This window comes from Eriocheir sinensis, chromosome 43, assembly GCF_024679095.1.
Source record: "Eriocheir sinensis breed Jianghai 21 chromosome 43, ASM2467909v1, whole genome shotgun sequence".
Lineage (NCBI taxonomy): Eukaryota > Metazoa > Arthropoda > Malacostraca > Decapoda > Varunidae > Eriocheir > Eriocheir sinensis.
Genome location: NC_066551.1, coordinates 3,172,419 through 3,196,421, shown reverse-complemented (window position 1 = coordinate 3,196,421; position 24,003 = coordinate 3,172,419). Strand labels below are relative to the sequence as shown.

Below are 24,003 nucleotides of genomic sequence, written 5' to 3'. Positions count from 1 at the left end.
AAAGAAAATAAGATTACTGAATAATAATAATAATAATAATAATAATAATAATAATAATAAAAAAAAAGTCTTCATAAGAATGCCTGACGTCCCTGAACTCTCATATACTCTAACAAGGGATTGACTGACTGACTGACTAATTGACTGACTGACTGACCAATTGACTTACTGACTGACTGACTAGGGTATGCATTCACAGCAAAACAACTACTGTGACGTAAAAAGGGAACGCCAACCCACCCTACCCCTTCCACCCCTACCACCACCACCTCCCTGCCGTCCCATCACCCCCCTGCCGAGGGAAACACACCGGGTACTCACTGTTGGTGTAGCCGAACTCGTCCTCCTCCTCGGGGTCATTGGCTCGGTCGGCCTTGTTTCTCCTGAGGGCTCCGGCACTAGCTCGGTCAATCTGGGGAGAATCGGGAAAAAAAGGGGATGGAGGTTAAGGACGGATAATTTTGGGGGGAACGGAAAAGAAAAAAGGGATCGGAGGTTAAGGATGGGTGATTTTGGGGGGTGGTAGGATAAGGGAATGGAGACGGGTGAAAGGGTAAATGAAATAGGGGATGGAGGTTAAGGACGGGTGATTTTTGGGGGTGGTAGGATAAGGGAATGGAGACGGGTGAAAGGGTAAATGAAATAGGGGATGGAGGTTAAGGACGGGTGATTTTGGGGGTGGTAGGATAAGGGAATGGAGACGGGTGAAAGGGTAAATGAAATCGGGGATGGAGGTTAAGGACGGGTGATTTTGGGGGTGGTAGGATAAGGGAATGGAGACGGGTGAAAGGGTAAATGAAATAGGGGATGGAGGTTAAGGACGGGTGATTTTTGGGGGTGGTAGGATAAGGGAATGGAGACGGGTGAAAGGGTAAGTGAGATAGGGGATGGAGGTTAAGGACGGGTGATTTTTGGGGGTGGTAGGATAAGGGAATGGAGACGGGTGAAAGGGTAAATGAAATAGGGGATGGAGGTTAAGGACGGGTGATTTTGGGGGGTGGTAGGATAAGGAAACGGTGACGGGTGACTGAGCAATGAATAAAAAAAGGGACAGAGGTTAAAGATGGATGATTTTGGGTGGCAGAATAAGGAATGATAACGGGTGACGGGGTAAAGAGAGAAAAAATAAATAAATATATAAATAAATAAATGGATTAGAATTACTGACTGGTACTTTGCTGGGCGATATGATGGGGTATGAAGGGGTAAAGAATGGACTAGGATTATGGACTTATGTTGGGTCGACAGGATGGGGTATAAAGGGGTAAAAAAAATCAATTAGAGTTACTGACTTATTTTGTTGAGTGACAGGATGCAGTATGGAATTAATTAAAAGGGATGGAAATCACTGCCTAGGATTGGATAAGGAATGGAAAAAAGAAAGGATTTGACTTAACCCAGTAGCTGCGGGGACCATGTTTCTTAATGGTCCCTCTAAGCGAGAAAAATGAGAAAAAATCATCACTCACGCAAACCATTTCATAATATATATCAACGCATTTGTGATCAGTTTATGCATCATCTACTTTTGGGGGGTGTATATCATGGCAAAAATTTGGCCCGTCGCTGGTGCAAGGTAAAGCCACAAATATGGCCCATCACTGCTACCGGGTTAACCTAATCAAAGTCCTTATCTGCCCCCTCCTTCCTCACCTCCACTCCCTGCTTGGTCTCGATGCGTCCCTGCTGCTGGTGGACATCGTCAATATCATCCTCGGAGTCCTCGGTGGTCTGGCGGCGGTTAAACGGCTTCTTGAGGTTGGCTTGAATCTCCTGCTTCTTGATGTCGGACAGGCCGGGCTGGGGTGCGACAGGGAAGGGACGGAGAGTGCGTTAGGTGACGGCATGGCAGGAACGGCGCATAGGAACAAGAGGATTCTATCCATGACACACCAAGGCATTTAGGTTAAAGTCGTAATAGTTTTCTTTTATGGTACTAAAGGAGGGAGACTAAAGGCCAAACGAAAACATGTATAAGAAAATGCTCATGATATGCTGCTGCTTTTTGCTAGGGTAAAGGAAGCAGCTCCAGGGTACAACTAATAAAAAATGCATGACACACCAAGGCATTCGTATCCATCCTAACGTGTGTTTTATCAATTTCAACGTCACTGATATTTTTTATTTTTTATTTTTTTTACGTCAGAGGACACGACCCAAGGGCAATAAAAAGAGTATCCTAACGTGTGTTTTATCAATTTCAACGTCACCGATATTTTATTTATTTATTTATTTTGTCTTTTTACATCAGAGGACACGGCTCAAAGGCAATAATAATAATAATAAAAAAAATTAAAAAAAGCCCGCTACTCGCCGCTCCTATAAAAGATATAAGTAAAGAGTAGCGAGGAGTAGCGAGTAGACTAGTACTGAATATAATGTCATTCTCCTGGGTAATGAATCAAGCACTGACTACCATTATGGAACCAACACAATTACAATTACTATACAATTTTCACCCTTGCAATTAGTGGTTCTCCTTCATAATATTCCGTAACGAGCTGAACACGATATTTTTAACTATGTGGTAATAAAAGGAAAATTGGGCTGGGACAAATATGCAAAAAGTACGTCATAAGTCTTTTAAATCTTACGTCAATCACTATTTCAGGATTATAGTTTCTTTCCATCGTTATTCCAGGGTTATATTTTCTTTCCTTTCAAATACCGAGTTTCTTTTTTATGTAAAGTATCACTGCAATTTTTAGGTTTGTGAAATCCAGATGAATAGATTTTAACTACCATGAGATTGTGATATTCCATTTTTAAACCTCAACTGAAATACATGAAGCTTATTTAATGCTGTATCCTGCTTGTCATGGCTGGAATGTTTTTTTTTTTTTTTTTAACCATAAGAGTGTGATATTCCATTTTTAAACCTCAACTGAAATATATGAAGCTTATTTAATGCTGTATGCTGCTTGTCATGGGTGGAATGGTGTAGTTTTTTTACCATGAGATTGTGATATTCCATTTTTAAACCTCAACTGAAATATTTGTTGCAGCTTAGTTAATGACGTATGGTACTTGTAAAAACTGGAATGGTGTCTTTTATTTATTTTTTTACAGCTAAAGAAACCACCCAAGGGCAACATAAAAAAAGGTGTAAAAAGTAAAAAATAAAAAGCCCGCTAATCGTTGTTCCTAGAGACAAAATTTATGAGCAGCCAAATGAGAGGTCAATTTCGGGAGGAGACGTGATTATGTCCTGCCCATCCAAATAAGTTATGTGATGTTACGATGCACTTATATCTCTTACCGACACATTCCTCTTTAACTAACACTCTTTTGTATAGGAGAAATTATTAAACTTGTGACAAAAATGCATTGGTGTTCATGTACTGTGGTAAAACTTAATCTAAAAATAATAATAATACGTAAAAATAAAAAATCGTTATAACAGCAAATGAGGAATAAGTAAATTTAGTGATTATGGAGTAATTAGGAAAATATAATGGTTGAGAAGTCTGAAATAAACAAAAAAATGGAAAATACATAAACAGATGAAAACATTGATTTGGTTAGGGAAAAATATGAGTGGTAATTAATGTGGAAAGAGAGGACATGGAAAAAAAGGAAGTGGGGAGACATAACAATCATATAAACATGTTTCACGGAATGTAGTAATAAACACTTCAAAAAATTTCCGCAACAACAAAACAGAGTGAGGAAAAAATATGCCGATGAAAAAATGGTCAAAACAGTCAAGTGATACATCTCTTGCAACACAAAAAAGTATATTTCGTAAAAAACAATGAGTGTACAACATATAAATCATATCAAAAAACAATGCCACAGAATAAAAATATGTCCTTGTATAATGACTTCAAAATTACTATGGTACAATTTCTTTGGGTGATTAAAATATACAATGGGTCTCTTGCCAAAATATCATCTATCTATTCTCAAGACATTCAGAACCAAAAGAGTTCAATCATTTAATCAGGCTGCATACCAGAGTTTATTCCTTAACTGTTACAAAAATAAAAAATAAAAATCAAAGAACATGGCAGAAAATTAATGCAAACTTTAAGGCAAGCAAATCAGTTATTAGGAAAAATATAAAAAGAACGGCAATCCAAAATAACGGCAAAATAACATCTCTTTCGAGGGAGGTGTAAAAAGCAATCCTGAGACTTTCAACCACTACGCCGCCGGGGATCTGTACAGTGTTGAGCCATGCCGGGTGCCCGCACAACCCTCCCTCAGCACCACAGCCTCCCCCTCTGTGCCACCAACCAGCTCAGGGAAAGTGTTCTGTCCTCTGGGAGTCACAATGTAACCCCAGCATCGCTCCAGCACCTTCTCAATGACTGTAAAGGCTTAACCACTGACCACAAACTTTCATTACTAATCTCTTTGAGCAGATTTAAGAATAGTAGTAGTTTGTGTGTGGTACAATGTCAGGAGTAAATGAAAACTTTTAAAATGTAGCTCACTGTTGGTGTTTCCATATAACAACCCATGATGGTTATAACTTGACAGTCTTAGCAACACTGTCACGTGTTTTCTGCATGTATAAGTGATGTATGAGGAACAGTTAATGTGCAATCCTGTTCATCTTCCCGTGGCAGAGTGCTAAACAGTGTACTGGCAGCATCCTCTCTAGTTGCCATAAGGTTGAAAAAGAAAAGTAAAAACATACTTACACTTTTCAGGAATTTTGCAACTCGGTGACCCCCCAAAATGATCAGCCAATCTCGAAAGGAACGTCTCATAATGGTGAGTCTACTTTGGTCGGTCCATGACAGAATGTATTGGTGAGTCACTTCCTGCACCCAGTCACTAGCATGAGTAGGGACCAAGCCTGTGAGGCACACCGCCGCCCTAAGGACCACACATGCACACACCCACACACTCACTGGGCTGGCTCAGAGTCTTGATGCTTCACAACACTGAGCTCCCTCAAGTTTCCATCAACCATTATAAGACTACCCAACAGATATCATTTTTGTGAATAATTCCAGTTCTTAAAGTTTTAATTTTGTATCAAAACAAAGACTAAGGGTTTTTAGGATTATATTATTTATGTAACTATTACACAAGCAATGCTTACACTGCACAATGGGGAGAGGTGTTGGTCTAGTACTGTAACTTGTGGTGTGTGTTGGAAATGCAGTCTATGGGGTATATATGTGATAGTATATATCATGTAGGTATATATTTTTTATGAATTATAATGGAGATAAAACAACATAATCATCACCATGAAAGCATAAACAGGTGAACAACAGTTATCATGAGGCCTGGCGATGGCAACAGCCACACGTGTCACCGCTGCCACACGACTCCACCCAAACCTGTTGTGGCCCCGGCCGGCTCCCTCCCTCCCGCCGCCTACACGGTGTCTGGTTACATCAGCTCAGTGTGCCTTACCATCTACCTGTCAGCAGACTCCCTCCGGGGGAATGCCAAGCGTTTTAGTCATGGGTGTGTTGGGTGTTTAGGTTTGTTCACTAATCTGTACACAACACTCCAATTAGTACTCACAGCAGGAGTAAAACAACTCTGGAAATTGAGCTGAGGCAGAAAACTGAATCACTGTCAACTGTATTTCCCAGAGTAGTTGTGTTCCTGCTGTGGGTGGTGGATGGACTGGTGTGCACAGCCTGGTGGCCAAGGCCTGTGTGCAGGGGGTGGAGCTCACGCCAGGAGCGGCGCTGACTGACAGAAGGCAGAGTGTTCCGATGGTTGAGGGGGTTGGCGGAACTCCTCAGGGGACTACTTGCTGCTGGCCTCTCCATGCAGTCATAACAAGAGATCACTAAACTATGTTCTCTAATAAATCTATGAAAACCATTCTAGTGCACTCTTGGTCATGAGTCAGCTTGAGAAGGAAACGAGGTCATGCAGAGAAGAGGAAGCAGGGCCAGGGAGGAGACGGAGGAGGAGGAGGAGGAGGAGGAGGAGGAGGAGTTTGATGGGTGTGTGGAGGAGAGTCAGGTATAAGTTGTGGCACACAGAGGCAAGGTTTAGCTAAGGAAGATGGGGACTCAGAGCTTATGGACAATCTCAACAGAGCTGGTTAGGAAGCAATCACTGTTGGGTTCCAGAGGAGTAGAGTGGAGGCAGTAATGATGTGCACGCTATAGAGGAAAGGTGAACGTGGGCAGTGTCATACATGAGCTTCATGCTGTGCCCAATATCCTCCGGCCCCAAAAGTGGAGACCTGGGATATCTAAAAGGGCCTAAGTACAGAGGCACGACTTTATGGAATGCTGGCTGGCTGCCTCACCTGCTCGATGGTGGGCGTATGGGTGGGTGAGAGGGCAGGGCTGTCGTAAGGGGAGACCGGCTGCGTGGGGACTTGCGCCGCCAAGTGCTCGCTGACAGTGCCCCCCACACACCACCAGCCCTGATACAGGTGTGGGTCCTTTCTCCAGTCATAGGCATACTCGTCTACTTCGGGTTCAATGGGGGACTGAATGGGGAGGTTTTCCAGCAAAATTTTGGTCTGTGTAATGTTGGTTTCAAAATCCACATCGTACTTTATGGTTTTACACTGCGTCGTACTAAGCTCGGAGTCGTCCCGGTAAGGTTCACTTTGTACAGAGGAGTCGAAGACGAGTCCATTGGTTTGGGGGTAAGTTCTCACAGTTTCAATTTCCTCACATTCTATTAGTATGGGGTCACAGGACAGCTCCATCAGAAAAGAATCACTAGGTAGGCTGGGCATGTCCTTGGGCGAGTCAGGCAGGTGAGGTTCAGGTCGTAGCTCTTCCAGCAATGATTCCTCCACAAGGGGACCATCAGAAGGGGGCGTGTCCATGAGGGGCGTGTCCGAGGGCGGGGTGTCCATTTTCGACCCGTTCGGCCTCGTTCTCGGGACACCGTAAGTGGGACAGAAATGTTTTAACTGTAATATTCTTCTGCTCGCTGTGCTACCACTGCTACTGCTTGTACTATTTTCCTGGTCACTACTGTCCCCATCGTCCTCGATCACTGGCGGCGTTTCCTTAGTTCTCTGGGCTCGTACGTGCCAGTGGGCCAGCGCAGCACGGGCATAGTAATAGTAGGGATTGACCAGCGCATCGGGGTCGTCGGGTTCGGGTATCGGGGACTCCGGCACAAACCTCACGGGCTCACACGAGTCATGGATTGGGGTGGAGGTCTCCGGTATTGACGGTGCCTCGGGGGCTCTTGAATCCTGGGGGCGCCCGGGTCTTCCTGCGCGCCTTGGTAAGTGACGCTCTGAGCCGACCTCGCTGAGTGGAGTTCTCGCCTGGAGGGGCAATGTGAAAGCTGCAGCTACTGTGTGGGGGGTGGAACCTTGACACCAGAGAGAGTTATAAAGGGAGAAGTACACAGTAAAGGTGGTGAGGGTGATGGTGGCTTGGGGTGAGGGAGACATAGAGGTGGTGGTGGTGGTGGTGGTGGTGAAGGCATGAGCTATGGTGAGGCACGACTCTGGAGGTGCCGGCAAAGGGAGATGATCACACAGGGTAAGACGGCACAGTGGAAGGAGTGTCCAAATCAGCTGCTGCCTGCCAGAGGGTCATGAGGTAGTGGCTTGTCCCTAGCAGAGCAGTGGTGACATCCTGAGGGACCTGTCCAGCCTGTCACACTTACTCAAGAGAATCAAACACCTCCCTAAGAGTATGAATGAACATCACCACACACAAAAGCACCTCGAAATGTATGTAGCTGATAGGAAACCCTGCATGCCCCAGCCAATGTGACCTATGCTTGGAGGTCACATTCGGCTGGGGTCATATACTGCATGTTAGATGAGGCATGGGCGACGCTGCCAGACTGTCGTACTCAGCCGCTTATATTTCCCGAGATCAAGAAGGCCGCGTCGTCTGCTAGGGGGCATGACGGAGTGCCTCGCGCCTCAGAAATATGCTTAAGCTCGGCTGCAAGAAGGACCACGGCATAGATTGCAACTTCCTACCCCAAAACTGTCTTCTGGGCTCCAACAACGAAACTCATTTATAGTTATCGTTAAAAGAGTTAGATCCTGATGTTTCTTGGCAATAGTTAGGCGTCAGAAACCGGTAAATACTATGCTCTGAGTACGACAATTCGGCAACTTGTGGCATGGGTGTAAGGGGGTGCCTACGGGGGTGGGGGTCGAGGGGCTTACCTGGATGAGTTCTGGCGTGGGTGTCCTGGCGGGGGTGATGGAGGTCGGGTACCGGGTCCCGAGGCGGCTGACGTCCCTTGAGCCCGGAGCCGAGTTCCCCGGCGTCTATGAATAAAGAGGACATCAATGCAGGTTCAGGATTTAAATACAACGCTCAGATATTAGTTTCCAGAAATTAGCAAAAACTATTCATGGATCGTTCCTATAAAAATAATCAACATATTATATAAAGATAAACAAGAAAACAAATCATCAAAAAGAGAAATAAATAAAACCAAAAATGCTGAAGTGAAAGAGAATCATATATATAAAAATTAGCAAAAAACTATTCATGGATCATTCCTATAAAAATAATCAACATATTATATCAAGAAAAACAAGAAAACAAATCATCAAAAAGAGAAACAAATAAAACCAAAAATGCTGAGATAAAAGAGAATCAAATATATAGAACATTTATTGACATTCGGCAGAAAAAAGAAATGAGTATAAGAAAATAAGTAATAAAAAAAGTAAGGAAACTAAATAAAAATGAAATGTAAAAGAAGAGAATCAAATATATATCATTCATTAACGTTTAAAAGAAAAAAAAGAAAAAACGTAAAAAAGGCAACAAATGAAATGAAGAAAAAAAATACGAGGATCAAATATGTATAGACAGTTTAACGTTTAACAGCTTCTTGGGTTGAACGGGGAGGCATGGCCGACTCACCCACTGCACCAGGCTCTGCACCATGAAGGTCACGGGGTTGCCAGTCTTCTTGATCACCTCCACTGCCTTCTCGTGCGTTGCTCCCCGCAGGTCAGTGCCTTCAACCTCCAGGATGCGGTCACCAGTCTGTTGGGGCAAACATTATGGTTATCAAGACGCCTCTCCACCTGAAACTGACCTCTCTTCGGCCACTCTGCAGCTACCAGGTTAAAAGACTTTCTTACCAAAAGACCTCCAAACAGGACATTCACTGACAAGATACAAGATAAAAACACCTAACAAGAGGAAATCAAGACACCTCTCCACCCAAAATTGACCTCTCTTTCAGCTACTCTTTACTTTTCTCTATTATGGGAGCGGCGAGTGGTGTGCTTTTTTTTATTTTTTTGCACTTTTTGTTGCCCTTGAGCCGTCTCCTTTGATGTAATAAAAAAATATATAAATAAATCAAAATAGTGGCACACAGCTCCCATCACTTGTTAGAAATTCAGGACACAAGGTACACCCTCACCTTGAGAAGCCCACTCTTGCCCGCTGGAGAATCAGGAAGCACATTTTTGATGAATATTCCAGTGACAGAGGAGCCAGACCAGCTGAGGTCCACCTTGCCCCCCACGATGGAGATGCCGAGGGAGTTCTTCTCATCTCGACGCACCTGAAGTGATGGATTGATTGTTTGATTGTTTTCTACCTGGCGCAGTATATACAGAAACAATTCACTGAGTATAACATGTCAAAGTATATAGAAACCCTAATCTCCAATGTGTTTTTCCTGTTTGTTGGTGCATGTGTAATGTTTTAAGCATATACGATCATAGTAATATGTTGTAAAAAATATTAATAAAACCGTTGAATCTGAGTTCCAAGTCTAATCTATGGCAGAAGTTTTTAATAAGTAGTAAGATAGTTTTTTTTAACAGTAACGGAAGCAGCTCAAGGGCAAAGAGAAGGGACAAAAAGTAAAAAAGCCTAGCTAAGAGAAGGGACAAAAAGTTAAAAAAAGCCTACTGAGTCTTACTCCTACAAAAAAAAAAGAATTAAGTGACAAAGTGCAAGAAGAAACGGCAGCTTTGGACAAACCTTCCCCGCGTGAGACTCACCTCCACCGTGCGCTCGGGGCCCCAGTGCTTTCCATCCAGCATGGGGCTAGAGGAGTTGGAGCGTGCCTCTGAGGTAGTGAGGTCCTGTGGGGGGAGGTCAGGTCACGGCATTAGGGAAGCACTTACAACAGGTCCATTAATTGTATACACCATTTTAACTGTTACTCATCTTCGGAAAAAAAGCTATCCTAGAAAACTGAGGTGAGGTGTACAACTCAAACTGTACGTACTGTCAAATTAAGTTAAATTATCAAGATTTATTGTGAAAACTGTTGTTATTAACCCGGTAGCAGCGATGTGCCAAATTTGTGGCTTTACCGTGTAGCAGTGACGGGCCAAATTTGTGCCATGATATAAACCCCCAAAAATAGATGATACATAAACTGATCACAAGTGCTTTGATATATATTATGAAATAGTTTATGTGAGGGGTGATTTTATCTAATTTTTCTCGCTCAGAGGGACCATTAAGAAACATGATCCCCGCTGCTACCGGGTTAAACATTATTCTGATTTTATTTTATTTGTATGCCTCAGCTGAATTGTCCTGGGTAGTATTTCTTTTCCTGGTGAGCATTAACTGAAATGGTGGAGAGAAATTGAGGGATATACCCATTGATGTATTAACAACAGTAGTAATGACAGTAATGTAGAAATTCATATAGCACATCATGCATAAATTACACAAGCAAATATACAAGGCATTAAAGAGTATAAAAGTACATTAGCAGCCTAGTATATTGGCAAGCTAATAAAATAAGGCAGCTCACTAGTAAAAATGAATAAAAAATAACATGCAAATCAGTATGGATGTAAATTCACTACAGTTAACATGGGACGAGGCACTTATGTAGCTCGGCATACACTTCACTCATGGAAGAGTAAGATAACGAACATTCACGCGAGGCAAGAACACTTTACTTTCACCGCGTAAACTCTGACGCACTTTTCTTCAATCTTGCAGGACTTTTGCATCATGGTGAACTCTGATATGCTCGTCTTCAATGCTTGCTGTACTTATATCATGGTGAGAGGAGTTCACAAGCAGCACTTCAAATGACTGCCGTGACCATCATAATAATTTAAACTTTCAGAAAATGTAGTCTTGATGAGATCCTTTTCCAGTAGACTTTATCCACATTTAGTTAACTTACACTGCCCTCTTAACCCGGTAGCAGCGACGGGCCAAATTTGTGGCTTTACCGTGTAGCAGCGACGGGGCAAATTTCTGCCATGATACAAACCCCTTAAAATAGATGATGCATAAACTGATCACAAATGCTTTGATACATATACTTTGAAATGGTTTGTGTGAGTGATGATTTTTTTCTTATTTTTCTCACTCGTAGGGACCATTAAGAAACACGATCCCCGCTGCTACCGGGTCAATACCTCAAATTTGTGCATCAAGTTTACTGTAGGTACCCAAAACTACACCACAAGAAATGTGTACTTGGCCTCAACTCATGTGGACACTTATTTATAACACTAAGGTACTGTACATGCACATTAAGAGTTAAGGTGATATTTGAAAAACCTAAAGTGAAACCAAATTGTCGAGTCCATTTTGGTGTTGCCTCCTGCGGGTCCATTTCCTCCCCTCTGCCCCGCCACACAGTCCCAACACCTGTTTTTTTCCTCTCATATGTTACCTATAGAATACATATGAGAGGAGGAGATAGGTGTTGGGACTGTGTGGCAGGGCAGAGAGGAGGAAAGGCCCTGCTCGCCCAAACAGACTTGATAATTTGGCTTCACTATGAGTCACAGGTATCCATTCTGATTGCACACAACAGGACAGGTATCTTATTTTCTAATGTCCATACAGTATCCTAGCTTGTTTTACTCCTTCACCTTCCTTTCCCTCAATCATTCCAAGATCTATTATTGTCTTTTTCTAAACTCTTCGTTCTTCTATTATTTCTTTCTTTCATTATTTCAGGGTGACCAAATAAGCTTCACATAACACTAGATCATGTTAACTCCTTGTCCACCTTCCTTTATTCCTCTTCCTCTTCCTTTAATCTCCTTTTCTCTCATCAAACAAACTCCTTGTCCCACCTCACCATGAATACTAGTTTCCAGCCTATTCCTCACTATTTCCAGCTACAGTAAACACTAATCCAATTCACTTCGCTTGGTCTGATTCCCTAAACATGCTAGGAACTTAAATTCTCTTTATTTCGTCCCCTTCCTGTTCCTTTCTCATCATTTCCAGTCACACCAAAAATCTATATCCAATCTTATCACTTTCAACACACATTCTATTCACTTCACTTCGTCTAATTCCTTAACTGTTTGAAACTTGAATTCTCTCATCTCGCCTCCTCCTCCAACATGCTGAGGCAAGTAAATTTCTTAACTCACACAATACATATAGTTAGGCTATAATTTGCACAATACACTAATTATTCCATCCATCTTAACTCCATATGTAATTGTGAAGGCCATGCACTATTACATCTACAGATACTGCAAAAAATTTAGAAACTTAATAAATAATTGAATAACAACACAAAACTTCATATCCTAATTTAAACTCATATTTTCTTCTTTTGGTTTGTCCTTGTTAGGGGTCGCTACAGAGGATCAACTAACGCTACCTCTCTCTGTCTTCTGTATCTCTCTCTGTCACTCCAACTTCCTGGATATCCTATGGTGTTATGTATCAAATACACAAAATTATATCATAAACACAAAATTATATCACAAATACAAGCTAACAACAACAATTCTTTTTAGGAGCAGCGAGTAGCGGGCTTTTTTTTTTATTAATGTTTACTTTTTTGTGCCCTTGAGCTGTCTCCTTTGCTGTAAAAAAAAAACAAAAGAGAAACAACTAAAGACGTAAACACTGCATAAAATGAGACATGCTGCCACTCACTCACACACACATGCAGACACATATGTTAAGACATCACTAAACCACATTGCAGACAGCCATCCACACGTCTCTCTATAAGTAGATGGAAGAAACTGGTGTCGTATCAGATTCTTTTGCCTATCCCTCTGGGCCAAGATGGTATTTCTTTTTGTTGAAGCACATGAGGAATTAAACTCTTCATGAGGGTAAATATATTTCCCAACTACTTTCCCAAGATTCGAACCTGGGTCCTCAATATACAAGGCAGACACTTTAGCATCATGCCAAAGGGTGTCCCACAGCTTACAGAATTTGGAGGCCTAACCAACAAAAAAGAAAATCACACGGTTGACAATTAGATGAAAAAGCAAAGTACGAAAACAAAAAAAGAAATGACATAAACAAAAACATCAAAAAACGAGCAAACACCTGGACGTCTGTAGCGAAGAGAAGGAAAGTGAAAGTGATGGGTTGTGATTTGCTTTGCATTGACCTCCGTTCGATTCCAGGACAATGTGGAGTAGAGAGTCCAATTGCTTTTGTTCAGGTGCATATCTGAACTCTTTTACCTTTAGTTTTAGTCTTCATCAACATCTCGGGGCAGTACATCAGTAGCCCACTATGAGAGTATGCCAAGCACTTGTAGGGTTTACTCATCCATACACACAAACATCAACATACATGCAAATAAACATAAACGTACATAAACAAAAAAACAAATCCATCAATGCATGTGACTCCTCCTAATATGCATGGCTTACAGCGGCAATATCGCTTCATTAAAGATGACTTACACAGGCTATCTAAGTAGTGTTTAAAAGCACTGAAATATGCAGCTGACTTATACATTAAGTCATGAATAAAGAAAAAAAATAATAATGTGCTCTTGATGTCTGTAAATACAAGCAAAGATGGTAGGGTGTGTTCGTCAATTTGTATGAACCAATCTAATTAACTCAACTCATTGGCAAAATACTCTCATGGGAGGCAGAGGAGGAGAAGGAGGAGGAAGAGGAAGAGGAGGAGGAAGAGGAGGAGCGAACAAATGGAGACTATTCCTCATAAGTTTATCTCCCCTTCATAGCATGTCCTCGCTCTTGAAAGTGGCTGATGCAAAGGACAAGTTGCTTAGTGTTCCATTTGTTAAAAGGGTGAAGGGAGGGAAGGAGAGAAGGGGCATGAGGTATGGAAAGGGAGGTTATGGGAGAAAGACTTGGCAAAAAAAAGTACTGTGGGAAATCAAGTTGTGTTATGGTATAAAAATGAAATCGTCAAAACAAAGACAGATCATAAAAATTAAACAATGAAAGTGGCTGTTTTATTTTCATGCCTCAAATTCTGATTATTAAAGGCAGCAATAAATTATATACTGTGGAAATTTGAGCTGCCATATGATAAAACATTATAATCATCAAATGAACGACTGATCACGAAACTTTAATGTTGAAAGTAGCTAACATTTTATTTTTACAACTCGATTTCAAAAAAAGACTGATGAAACTGAACTCAGCTGTGGTATAAAAATTATTTCATCAAAACAAAGCCTGAACATGAAACTTTAATATTGACGCTGCTATTTTATTTTCACACCTTGATTCAATTTCCCACAGTAGCGTTTTATCCTCATGCACGTACTAATTGGAAGTCACTGCGTACAAACTGGACAACACACCCTACCAGTCACAGGAGAAGGTGCATGCAACACTGTCTATACTCTACTGCCTCAACTATCCTCCAAAGACAGCTTTCTTCTACCTGTGTGATAGTCATGCTTGGTTTAACTGGTGGGGAGAGGGCAGTAACGGTAGTAGTAGTGGTGGTGGTTGTAGTTGTGGTTGCTATGGAAGAGGCAGCTTTGGTAGTGGTAGTGGTGGTGGTGTTGGCCGTTGGGTGGTTGCTCTCTGGAGGCTGGGTCGCGCTGGCAGTGTGTGGCGATCTCGGAGAAGTGGGTGACCTGGCTTCCCTCCCGCCCGGTGCCTCGTCTCTCCTCGCAGTCTGTCTTTGCGTGGGTTGTTCCGTCCCCGGCGATATCCGACCAGTGGTATTTACAGCGACGTTATCGTACCGTTCACTCTCAACAATCCTACTTGGCTCACTACGGGATGCTCTAATTTGATTGCGTTCTCTTATCTTATTGGGGTACAGGTGTTCTCGCGTCAGGTAAACAGCGTCAGGGATGATTTCACTGTACTGTCTTTCTATGCACGGGGCGGCGGCGTGCGGGGGCTCCTCGAAGGATCTGGAGGTCGCCAAGGAACGTCTCTGCACGATATGTTCAACGTCCGTGAGATGAGCGACCACCAGCTTAGCACTCGGTGGGTTTAAGTCGTCCGATAAAACGTCGCTAACGGAATGTCTGTCTGAATCGCACTCGACGAACAACGAGCTACTTCTCTCGGCACTGGAGTCAGAGGATTCACTGTACTCACTCCTTCCCTTTGATTCGGCAAACCTAACTAATCTGAGCGAGGATGGCTGCTGGAGGCTTTCCCCGGGCAGCTCTCTTCTGTCTAGAGACGCAAGGCCCTGCTCATCACTCTCCCTGCCACCACTCACTACGTCCTCACCACTGATGCACGATTCGGTAGTCCCGGTTAGTAAGTGTATGTTAGTAAAACTTTCCTGGTTAGTATAAGTATAAAGGTCCCCTCCAGGAGGCCTCCCAGAACTTACACCGTCGTCTTGTAGCACCCCAACAACCTCGTGGTCCTCGGCCTCGGCGGGATCCTGCCCAACCCTGGCGGTGAACTCTGGGGGTGCGGCCGAGACGTTCTTGAAGGTGATAGTGAAGGGGCCTTCGTCCCCGTCCTCTAGAGCCCGGTCGTCCTCGCCACCGATATGCACCGATGAGATGTTCGACTCCTCGGTCAAGGACTCAACGTACGTCTCACTCAAAGCGTGTTTTATGTTGATCACCGAGCGTCCGTCCTTGGTCTCGGCTGCCTGGTGGCCCTGCGGGAGGCTTGTGGCCGAGCCGATGAGGTCGTCGTGGCTAGGATCCCGTGACCTCAAGTCCCGGGTGATGAAGGAAGGAGCGGTGATGGAGCGGGTCAGGTCAGCGCCCACCTCAGCGCCACCCTCGTCCTCGGAGCTCTCCCCGCGCGGCACGTATGGAGACCTAAAACGAGCACGGCAGACGGTTAGCAAGTGGGGGATTATAATAACAACACTTAATAATGATAATAACCGTTCTAAGTATAATAGCTAATAAACAATAGTAATAATAGCAATAATGATCATGCTTAATTTTAACAGTTGCCATAAAAAGCATACGTGTTTTCAAGCTAAAAATTCTGTTGTAATCGCTTCGAAAATAAATGAATTAGTATAAACAGTCAACTTGCGTGTTTCCCACTTTATGACGCTAACACAAAATTTACTTCCTCCTTGCTAATTAATGTACCCTTTTAATTAATAGTTTGCTTCTCTTACCTTTCACGGCCCTACTGTAATGGTTAGACTAATGGTTAACAGCAACATAGTTTTAGTTTATATACAGCGATGTTTGTTTATCTGGGAGGCACAGGGAACACATACTGAAGGAGGAAGAACAACCATGCAACACATATGATTCTGCCGACACATGCCTGGAGGTGGAGAAACACACACACACACACATACACACACACACACACACACACACACACACACACACACACATACACACACACACACACACACACACACACATGCACTCTTACCCATCAACACACACTCATTCACTCACTTTTACCCCCCTCAACACAAACACACTCACTCTTACACCCTCCCAACAGACACTCACTCATTTTTACCCCCATAACACACTCACTCACTCACTCACTCTTACCCCCTCCAACACACTCACTCACTCAACGCACTCCACTCACACACACACACACGCACCTCATAAGTGATCCTGGTGCCTTGAATATCGTGAAATGCTCCCAAAATCACACTCTACTGTCTCTATTTAATACTTTACGTGGTTCTGTAATGTTTGACGAGGACGGACGTATTGAGTCTACTTGTTATATCTACGACAGTAAAAGTTTGTTCATTAAGATTTCAGGGAGCAGAAAATTCCTACTGTCCAAATTCTCAGAGGCAGGAATTTTCAGCCGACTAATATGTAATGTCTGTGTACATGCTTACTGCTGTTTCGGGTGTTGTTCAAGAGCAGAAAACAAAAATTTACTTACGTGACCAAATTCAGATTAACAGACTTTTACCGTACTACATTTCTGTTTATCTATTCAGCTATTTATATTGTTTTTTTTATTTATGAATTTTAAAAGCTGGAGGAAAAGATGGATTTTTGTAACATGTCTCACCTACTTCTCCTTTCCTGTTCTCTTATTTCCCATATTAGAGTCAGGAATTATTTATGAATTTTAAAAGCTGGAGGAAATGATGGATTTTTGTAACATGTCCCACCTACTCCTCCTTTCCTGTCACCAACGCTGCACGACAAACAAGATGAACTTTTGAAGCATGTCTCGCCTACTTTTCCTTTCCTGTCGCCTACACATACAACAAACAGCCTATCGTTTGAATAATAGGACTAAAGAGTTGTGGAACGTAAATCCAAGGAAATACGAAGATTCCTGTAATATCAAGGAAGGTCCTCAACTCTATCCCTCAGGCCCCGTTCACGCTGCGCCGACTCTGGGCCACGACAATCCAGCGACTCAGGGTGTGAAATGTTGATGTGAAAAGGTCGCACATGGTTGGAAAAAGGTCTAGAAATGATCGCCGGATGCTGAGTCGGCACAATGTGAAGGGGGCTAAAACTCGCTGGGTTGTCATAGCCTAAAGTCGGCACATTGTGAACGGGCAAATAGATGCAGTTCTTACACGGATATATATTGTAAGCATTGGCTCAGAGAGAAACACACCAGGGGAGAGAGTTGCAAAGAGGAGCAAAAAGGATCATAAGAACAACCAATGAACTTTAAGTCTGTAGGGAAGTTTGATTGTTCGGAAAGATTATCATAAATTGAGTTCTTGCAAAGTTTCGTTTTATAAGTACAGTTGGCCCGTGACACTCCAGGATTTGACACTTGAGGATTAGCAAATTTGTGGAGTATTAGAGATTTTGGGATTATCCATAAAAGTCATCTCAGCATCAAACTCTAATGCTGTATATTTTTTTTAGTTACTGTGATGTCTGACTTTTTACAGTAGACAGCTCAAGGGTAAAGAAAAAGAGGAAATGAAAAAAACTGTCTTGTGGAATTTTCATGTAGTACTGGAAATGGGTTCAAAGGTATTTTCCGAAAGGCAGCTTATGACTCGCTGCACTTAGGAAGGCAGTGTTTATTATTTATGAATCTTGAAAACTCATTGGGATCACGGCTCTCTAAACCTTGCAAGAGTCAGGGGCCAACTGTGCCTGGTTGTCGGGAGAGAAAGATCACGTCAGAGAGTTGCACAAAGGAATAAAAGTTCGTCACAAGATCAACTAATGAACATTCAATCTGGAAAAAGAGCTTGAATATACGGTAAATAAAAAGGAAAGCAAGGCAACACCGAACAGCCAGGAGGGAGGCGCGGATGATCACACTTGTTCACTTCTGTTAATGGTAGGAAAAGGCGGACAAGAACCTAAAGAAAAGAGTAACAGATGCCCGCCACATGCTGCCGCTGCTGCTAAGAAAAACTCGTCAAAATGAAAAGGTATACAGCCGTCCCTCAAATAGCACAGTTTCCATTAGCTTGGTTTTGGTTTTATACGGATTGTCTGGAAGATCTTTTTAGGATTTTCAAATTTCCTGCTTGTCGGGAAATTTGAAAATCCTAAAAAAAATCTTCTATGAAAATCCACGTAAAACCGAAACTGAGCTATTAGAAACCGTACTATTTGATGGACGACTGTATTTAGAGCCCAAGGTGTTTTGGTATGTCCTTCTTGAAAGAGTTGAAGTCAATGGAAGGAGGAAACACAATAGGCAGGAAGGATTTTTCAAAGGCATTCTCCGCACATTAAAATACGTCATTAAAACAACTATCATCCATCGCCAAGGCAAGCTGGGTGTTCACGGAGAGGAGATGAACACCTTTAAACTATTTATAAAAACATCTAGTTAAAAAGACACTTATATGATGGTTATAAGCTGCTATTTGGGATACGAGCTGCAAGTTTTAGGATTAGATGTTAAGATGTCGGGAACTTTAGGTGACGGAAGAAGGTTTGCAGGTCATCCAGAAAAGGAGATTTATCTTTTACCACTGAAGGCTAAGTAGTACGAAAAAATGCTTTATCTGGAAGAACATCAACATTATTACAAAGCCGCACTCGTCTCACTCCTGTAGCTAGCACGGACTTGTCTAATACGTCTTAATCAGTGTTATAAATATACTAGCGAAAAATACAGCAATTTATAGTCAAAACAACTCCCAGATTAGAGTGCAATGGCCTCGCAAGTGTTTGTTCAGAGGTTGCGTCGGGTTGGGTGAAATTTGTGTGGGACGAACAGGAAAACTTATGAGAAAAATTCACTTAAAAACTTATCAAACTTTTAACCCGGAACCTGTGGGGATCATGCTTCTTAATGGTCCCTCCAAGCGAGAAAAATGAGAAAAAATCACCCCTCACACAAACCATGTCATAATATATATCAAAGCATTTGTGATCAGATTATGTATCATTTATTTTTGGGGGTTTATATCATGGCACAAATTTGGCCCGTCGCTGCTACACGGTAAAGCCACAAATTTGGCCCGTCACTGCTACCAGGTTAAAAAAAATACACTGTAATTTGTCATGGAAGCGTTCCCCAGATTGAGATGAACAATGACAAAACACATCAAATTACAACAATGTTTTCATCCACAGGAGTGAGACGAGAGCTTTCCCTCAAGTTTACCGAAGAGCATCATCATGGGCAAAGGTAACATCACAAAGCCGAGAGAGAAAGAGCATTCTCAAGACAGTCTGCGAGGAGGAGGAGGAGGAGGAGGAGGAGGGGATCGAGGAGGAGGAAGGCCAACCAGCCGCTCACCGCCACCTTACCTGTAGTACTTGGGGAAGATCCTGAAATCAGCAATAAAGCAAAATACTGGATGAGATAAAGTAACGGGTGGCTGAGGTGTGGAGGGGAGGGGGAGGGGGGTGGGGGGGTGGCACTGTGGCTGTGTGTGCATCATGAGGAGAGTGGGTGGGTGGTATATCTATGTGGCACTATCTGGCACTAGACTATGTGGTAAAAAAAAACTCATGGCATTGTGTTGAAAAAATAGCATACATCAGGCGTCACACGGGGTAAGAGTGTAGTGGGTGTTATGTTCATGGGTTGGCTGTGTTAATATCAACCTCCAAACACATTAACCCGGTAGCTGTGGGGATCATGTTTCTTAACCCCCTCTAAGCGAATTCGTGAGAAAAAAATCATCACTCACGCAAACCATTATATTATATGTATCAACGCATTTGTGATCAGCTTATGTATCCTCTATTTTAAGGGGTTCATGTCAATGCAAGAATTTGGCCCGTCGCTGGTACGCGGTAAATACACAAATTTGGCCCGTCGCTGCTACCGGGTTAAGGGGGCAAAAACAAATCCTCCGGTCATACCACACTCAGGGGTAGTTAGTATTTCTAGCTTTTTTTTATATTCCAGACAGAATTAGGGACAAAAACAATTCCTATGGTCACACACTAGTCAGGGGCAGTTAGTAATTGTTTTTTTTTAATATTCAAGGACTGGCTGTGTTAATATCAACCTCCAAACACAGTAACGGACAAATATTCCTTCGGTCACACTACACAGTCAGGGGGAGTTGGTTTTAGGGCCAGTTCCATAGTTCGGGTTGTGGGTTCATAAGCTTCCTAACCAAACATTAAAGATGAAGATTTTTCGAGGAGTGCTTGGTGTTCATTGAGATGTTAACAAATTTTATGTGGGATATCTCTTTAGTATCAGGTGCTGAGTAGACAACCTGACCACTGTGAATTGTAGTATAGCTTGATATGGGTGCTTGTATACACTGACACTGTGGAACTCGCCCAAAGACTGGTCGTGATCTAGAGGCACAGCTTGGGGTCTGCCTGTGAAAGGGGTCCAAGTAATTAGTGAGGAGGGACCTGTCTTAAGTAAGTAAATAACTGCATTTAAAACTTGTTACATTCCGCAGCGACGTTTGAAATTTGGCGCGCGCTGCCAGACCGGACACTGGGCGGGGCGCTGTTATCGCCCGGCCGTAGTGGAGGGGTTAACGTGGGGGGTCATTGAGGGGAGGGAAAAACTTTTCTGCTGGGTGTTCTGCCCCCCCAGAGTCAGTCAAATTTGTCTATTGGTGCCGTGCACAAATCGACAAGTTTAAGCACGGGCCGTGCTCTGGAGGGCCAACAAAACAAACCGCTCTTCTTCTTCTTTTGACCTGTTCCGCTTCGTGTTGTGCCATGCTGGGTGTGGAAGTAAACGGAACAAATTCCCCGGTAATTATTCTTCAGACTACCAGCTGTTGGCCCTCCAGAGCACCGTTGCGATGAGTAAACAGCTGAGGGGGTGATATCCATCCAAAATTATCTAATTTACAAAATTAAATCGGTTATACTTTCCCAGGGCGCCAGCCACTAACTCCCCCAGGCCCTTCGTATCTGCCCCAGTAACCACACACAAACAGTGTTACTGAGATGCCGCGGCCCACGAGGGCCAGCCGGGAGTCTAGAGCAAGGTAAAGACCCCTTCTCTTTACCTTGGTCTGGAGGCCCCGCAGGGAGTGCCACGCGGGCAGCGGTGATGCCCCAGACCTACTCCGGCATCGTTTGTACCTACGATTCCAGGCAGGAGGCGAAGAGACAAACAAATGTTCATCCCGCCTTGCTGATGCACAGTTACCTGGGAAACCTGGTGAAGGTAAACTGTGGAGCCCGCGTGTCAAGGTCCAGTAATGCTGCCAAGTGGCTGGTCGTTCACGACACACGCGTGGCACGACACGGCCACTGAAACCTTGACGAGCGGGAGCGAAGCCCGAAACGCTCTCCAGTCTCGTGTGCCTCCTCCCTCTGGTCGTGCCCCAACGATTTGCAATGTCCCTTCCTCTCCCTAAGCTTTTCTACCTCTCCCCTGTCTCACCTCATCCATTGGTCTGTTTCTCTTCATCATAATCGGTGATGTTCTCAGCGTACGCATTGCTAAGCTCTTTTTTTAAAGTTTCTATACTAATTTGCAGAAGTGACCTGAAAATAGTGGCAGAAATTTATGACTTCCAGACGGTCCAAGAATATATTAGTTTTTTCGCCGTTCGGAGGAAAAAAGGAATAAGGGAGAAAGCCATTTTTTTCTAGTTTGCACTGGGAAAGGCAGGCCACGTAGGCTACACATCCCAGGAAGAACAAGATACAAATTGCAAGGGAAAAGCGACCATCTGTACACCAAAGAGAGGGCCGATTGTCCCTTCCAACATGTTTATCGTTCTTCCTGCCGTGTGTAGCCTGACTCAGCATAAATTAGAAAAAAAAATGGCTTTGTCCTTTGCGTTACTTCTCCATCGAACGCCTCCTATCATCTTAACCTGTCCGCTGCGATTGGCACGGATTTAGTCTTCACTGGTATATCCTGGAAACATATACTCCCGGGTCTTTCTCTGCCTCTGTGGTGGATAGTGGAGTGTTTCCCACGTGGTATTGGTGTGCTGGATATCCCCTTCCAAGGTTCAGGACTTCATATTTTTCTTCACTGAATTGTAACAGCCACTTTTTGTTGCATTCCTGTAGCTTGGTGAGGTCTGACTGTAGGAAATTCGCAGTCAAGGGGTTAAAACTGAGGCTTCATAACCGCAAATAAACTCGTCACGAACCGAATGTCGAAACGGAGGAGAAAAAAAAAAAATCTAACTAACACGACTTTGAACCAGAAGGAGATTACGGAGGGAAGAATAATTTTAAAGGCAGCAGACTTTTTACACATCTGATTTAATTAATGGGGGGATTATAAGTTTAAAGTTTATATTTTTTTACCCTACCTCAGCCAGGGAAACGACCGTGTGTGTGTGTGTGTGTGTGTGTGTGTGTGTGTGTGTGTGTGTGTGGCATCGTTCTTACCTGGGGCTGGTGTGGGGCTGGGTCGCGTGGCCCTGCTGGATCGCCTGCTGTTGCTGCTGCTGCTGTCCGTCGCGGTAGTGTAACAGCGACGCTTCCCTGTAGGCGGCGGCGTCCTGGCCCCGGATGAAGCAGATGCTGGGGAGGGAGGAAGCACTGTGAGCCAATGACCCCCTTTTTTTTTTTTTTTTCTTACATCAGAGGACACGGCTCAAGGGCAATAAAAAGAGTATAAAAGAAGCTCGCTACTCGCTATTCCTATACTACCTACACGCTATTCCGTATTTCTTAACAGTAAAAATAACCAAAATCCTTCATTGCCTTTCCGTAGTTGTCATATCAGCGTTTACACTACCTACCTACCTGACTAACGGGGCATATTAATAATTATAAGCAAAACCCTTCATTGCCTTTCCGTAGTTATCATATCACTATTAAATTTTTACTACCTAACTAACGGGGCATATTACCCCTCTCACTATTATACATACCTAACTAACGGGGAGCATACGCTAGGGGGCGCGTTGCTTCACTCACTCGCAGACTCAACCCTGGATGGTCAACCTGGGAAGCTATTCTACGCAGCTGGTCTTCCCCTTCTTGGTTTCAAATGCCCACCTCTTCCCTTTTCCCTCACCCGTGCCCAAGGTAACAAGAGGGAACAGTAATTCAAAGGCCAGTATTCTCAGACGATTTCAATTCTCACGTCAACTATTTCCAGTGGTCATAAAGGAAAAGTTGGAAAGTTTCGTTTAGTCGGCGCAACATCTGTGGTCATATGCCGGAGAGAGACAGAAGGGGAAGGAATTATAGAAGGGAACAGATCCCAGGAGACGGGACACAACCCCCGATTAACACCTGGTACCCATTCACTGCTGGGTGGATAGGGGCGTAGGGTATCGGAAAAGCCGCCCAAATTTTTCCACTTCGCCCGGGATGGTCATAAGGGTGATTAGATGGGTTCTCATAAGAGTTTTTTTTTCTTCACGTTCATGGTTCAGAGGTCTTGTCAAAATCTTTCTTACCTCCAGCGTCATTTCCAGGGATTTAGACTATTTAGTTTTCTGTATTATCTTCCCTTCTATTGCATATATAAAGCTCTTTTCACACTCCTATTCATCTTTCACATGCACTTTCTTTAATCATCAGACTTATAAAACTACACGATTTCCCTTTATTTTCTTCTCTTTCAATAGCTTCTTAATACTAATTCTCTCT

At 43.3% G+C, this 24,003-nt stretch overlaps 1 protein-coding gene across 1 annotated transcript in view; it reads right to left on the bottom strand.

The window, feature by feature from the left end:
* Window positions 1-256: 256 nt before the first annotated feature.
* LOC126980201 (multiple PDZ domain protein-like) overlaps window positions 257-24,003 on the bottom strand; it is a 356,183-nt gene continuing 332,436 nt past the window's right edge. The window contains exons 22-30 of the mRNA XM_050829835.1: window positions 22,789-22,923; window positions 19,756-19,776; window positions 15,435-15,879; window positions 9,899-9,982; window positions 9,310-9,453; window positions 8,799-8,924; window positions 8,087-8,191; window positions 1,654-1,800; window positions 257-412 (exon numbers count right to left, since the gene is read on the bottom strand). Coding sequence (XP_050685792.1) covers window positions 257-412; window positions 1,654-1,800; window positions 8,087-8,191; window positions 8,799-8,924; window positions 9,310-9,453; window positions 9,899-9,982; window positions 15,435-15,879; window positions 19,756-19,776; window positions 22,789-22,923 — 1,363 coding nt within the window. The remainder of the gene's footprint in view (window positions 413-1,653; window positions 1,801-8,086; window positions 8,192-8,798; window positions 8,925-9,309; window positions 9,454-9,898; window positions 9,983-15,434; window positions 15,880-19,755; window positions 19,777-22,788; window positions 22,924-24,003) is intronic.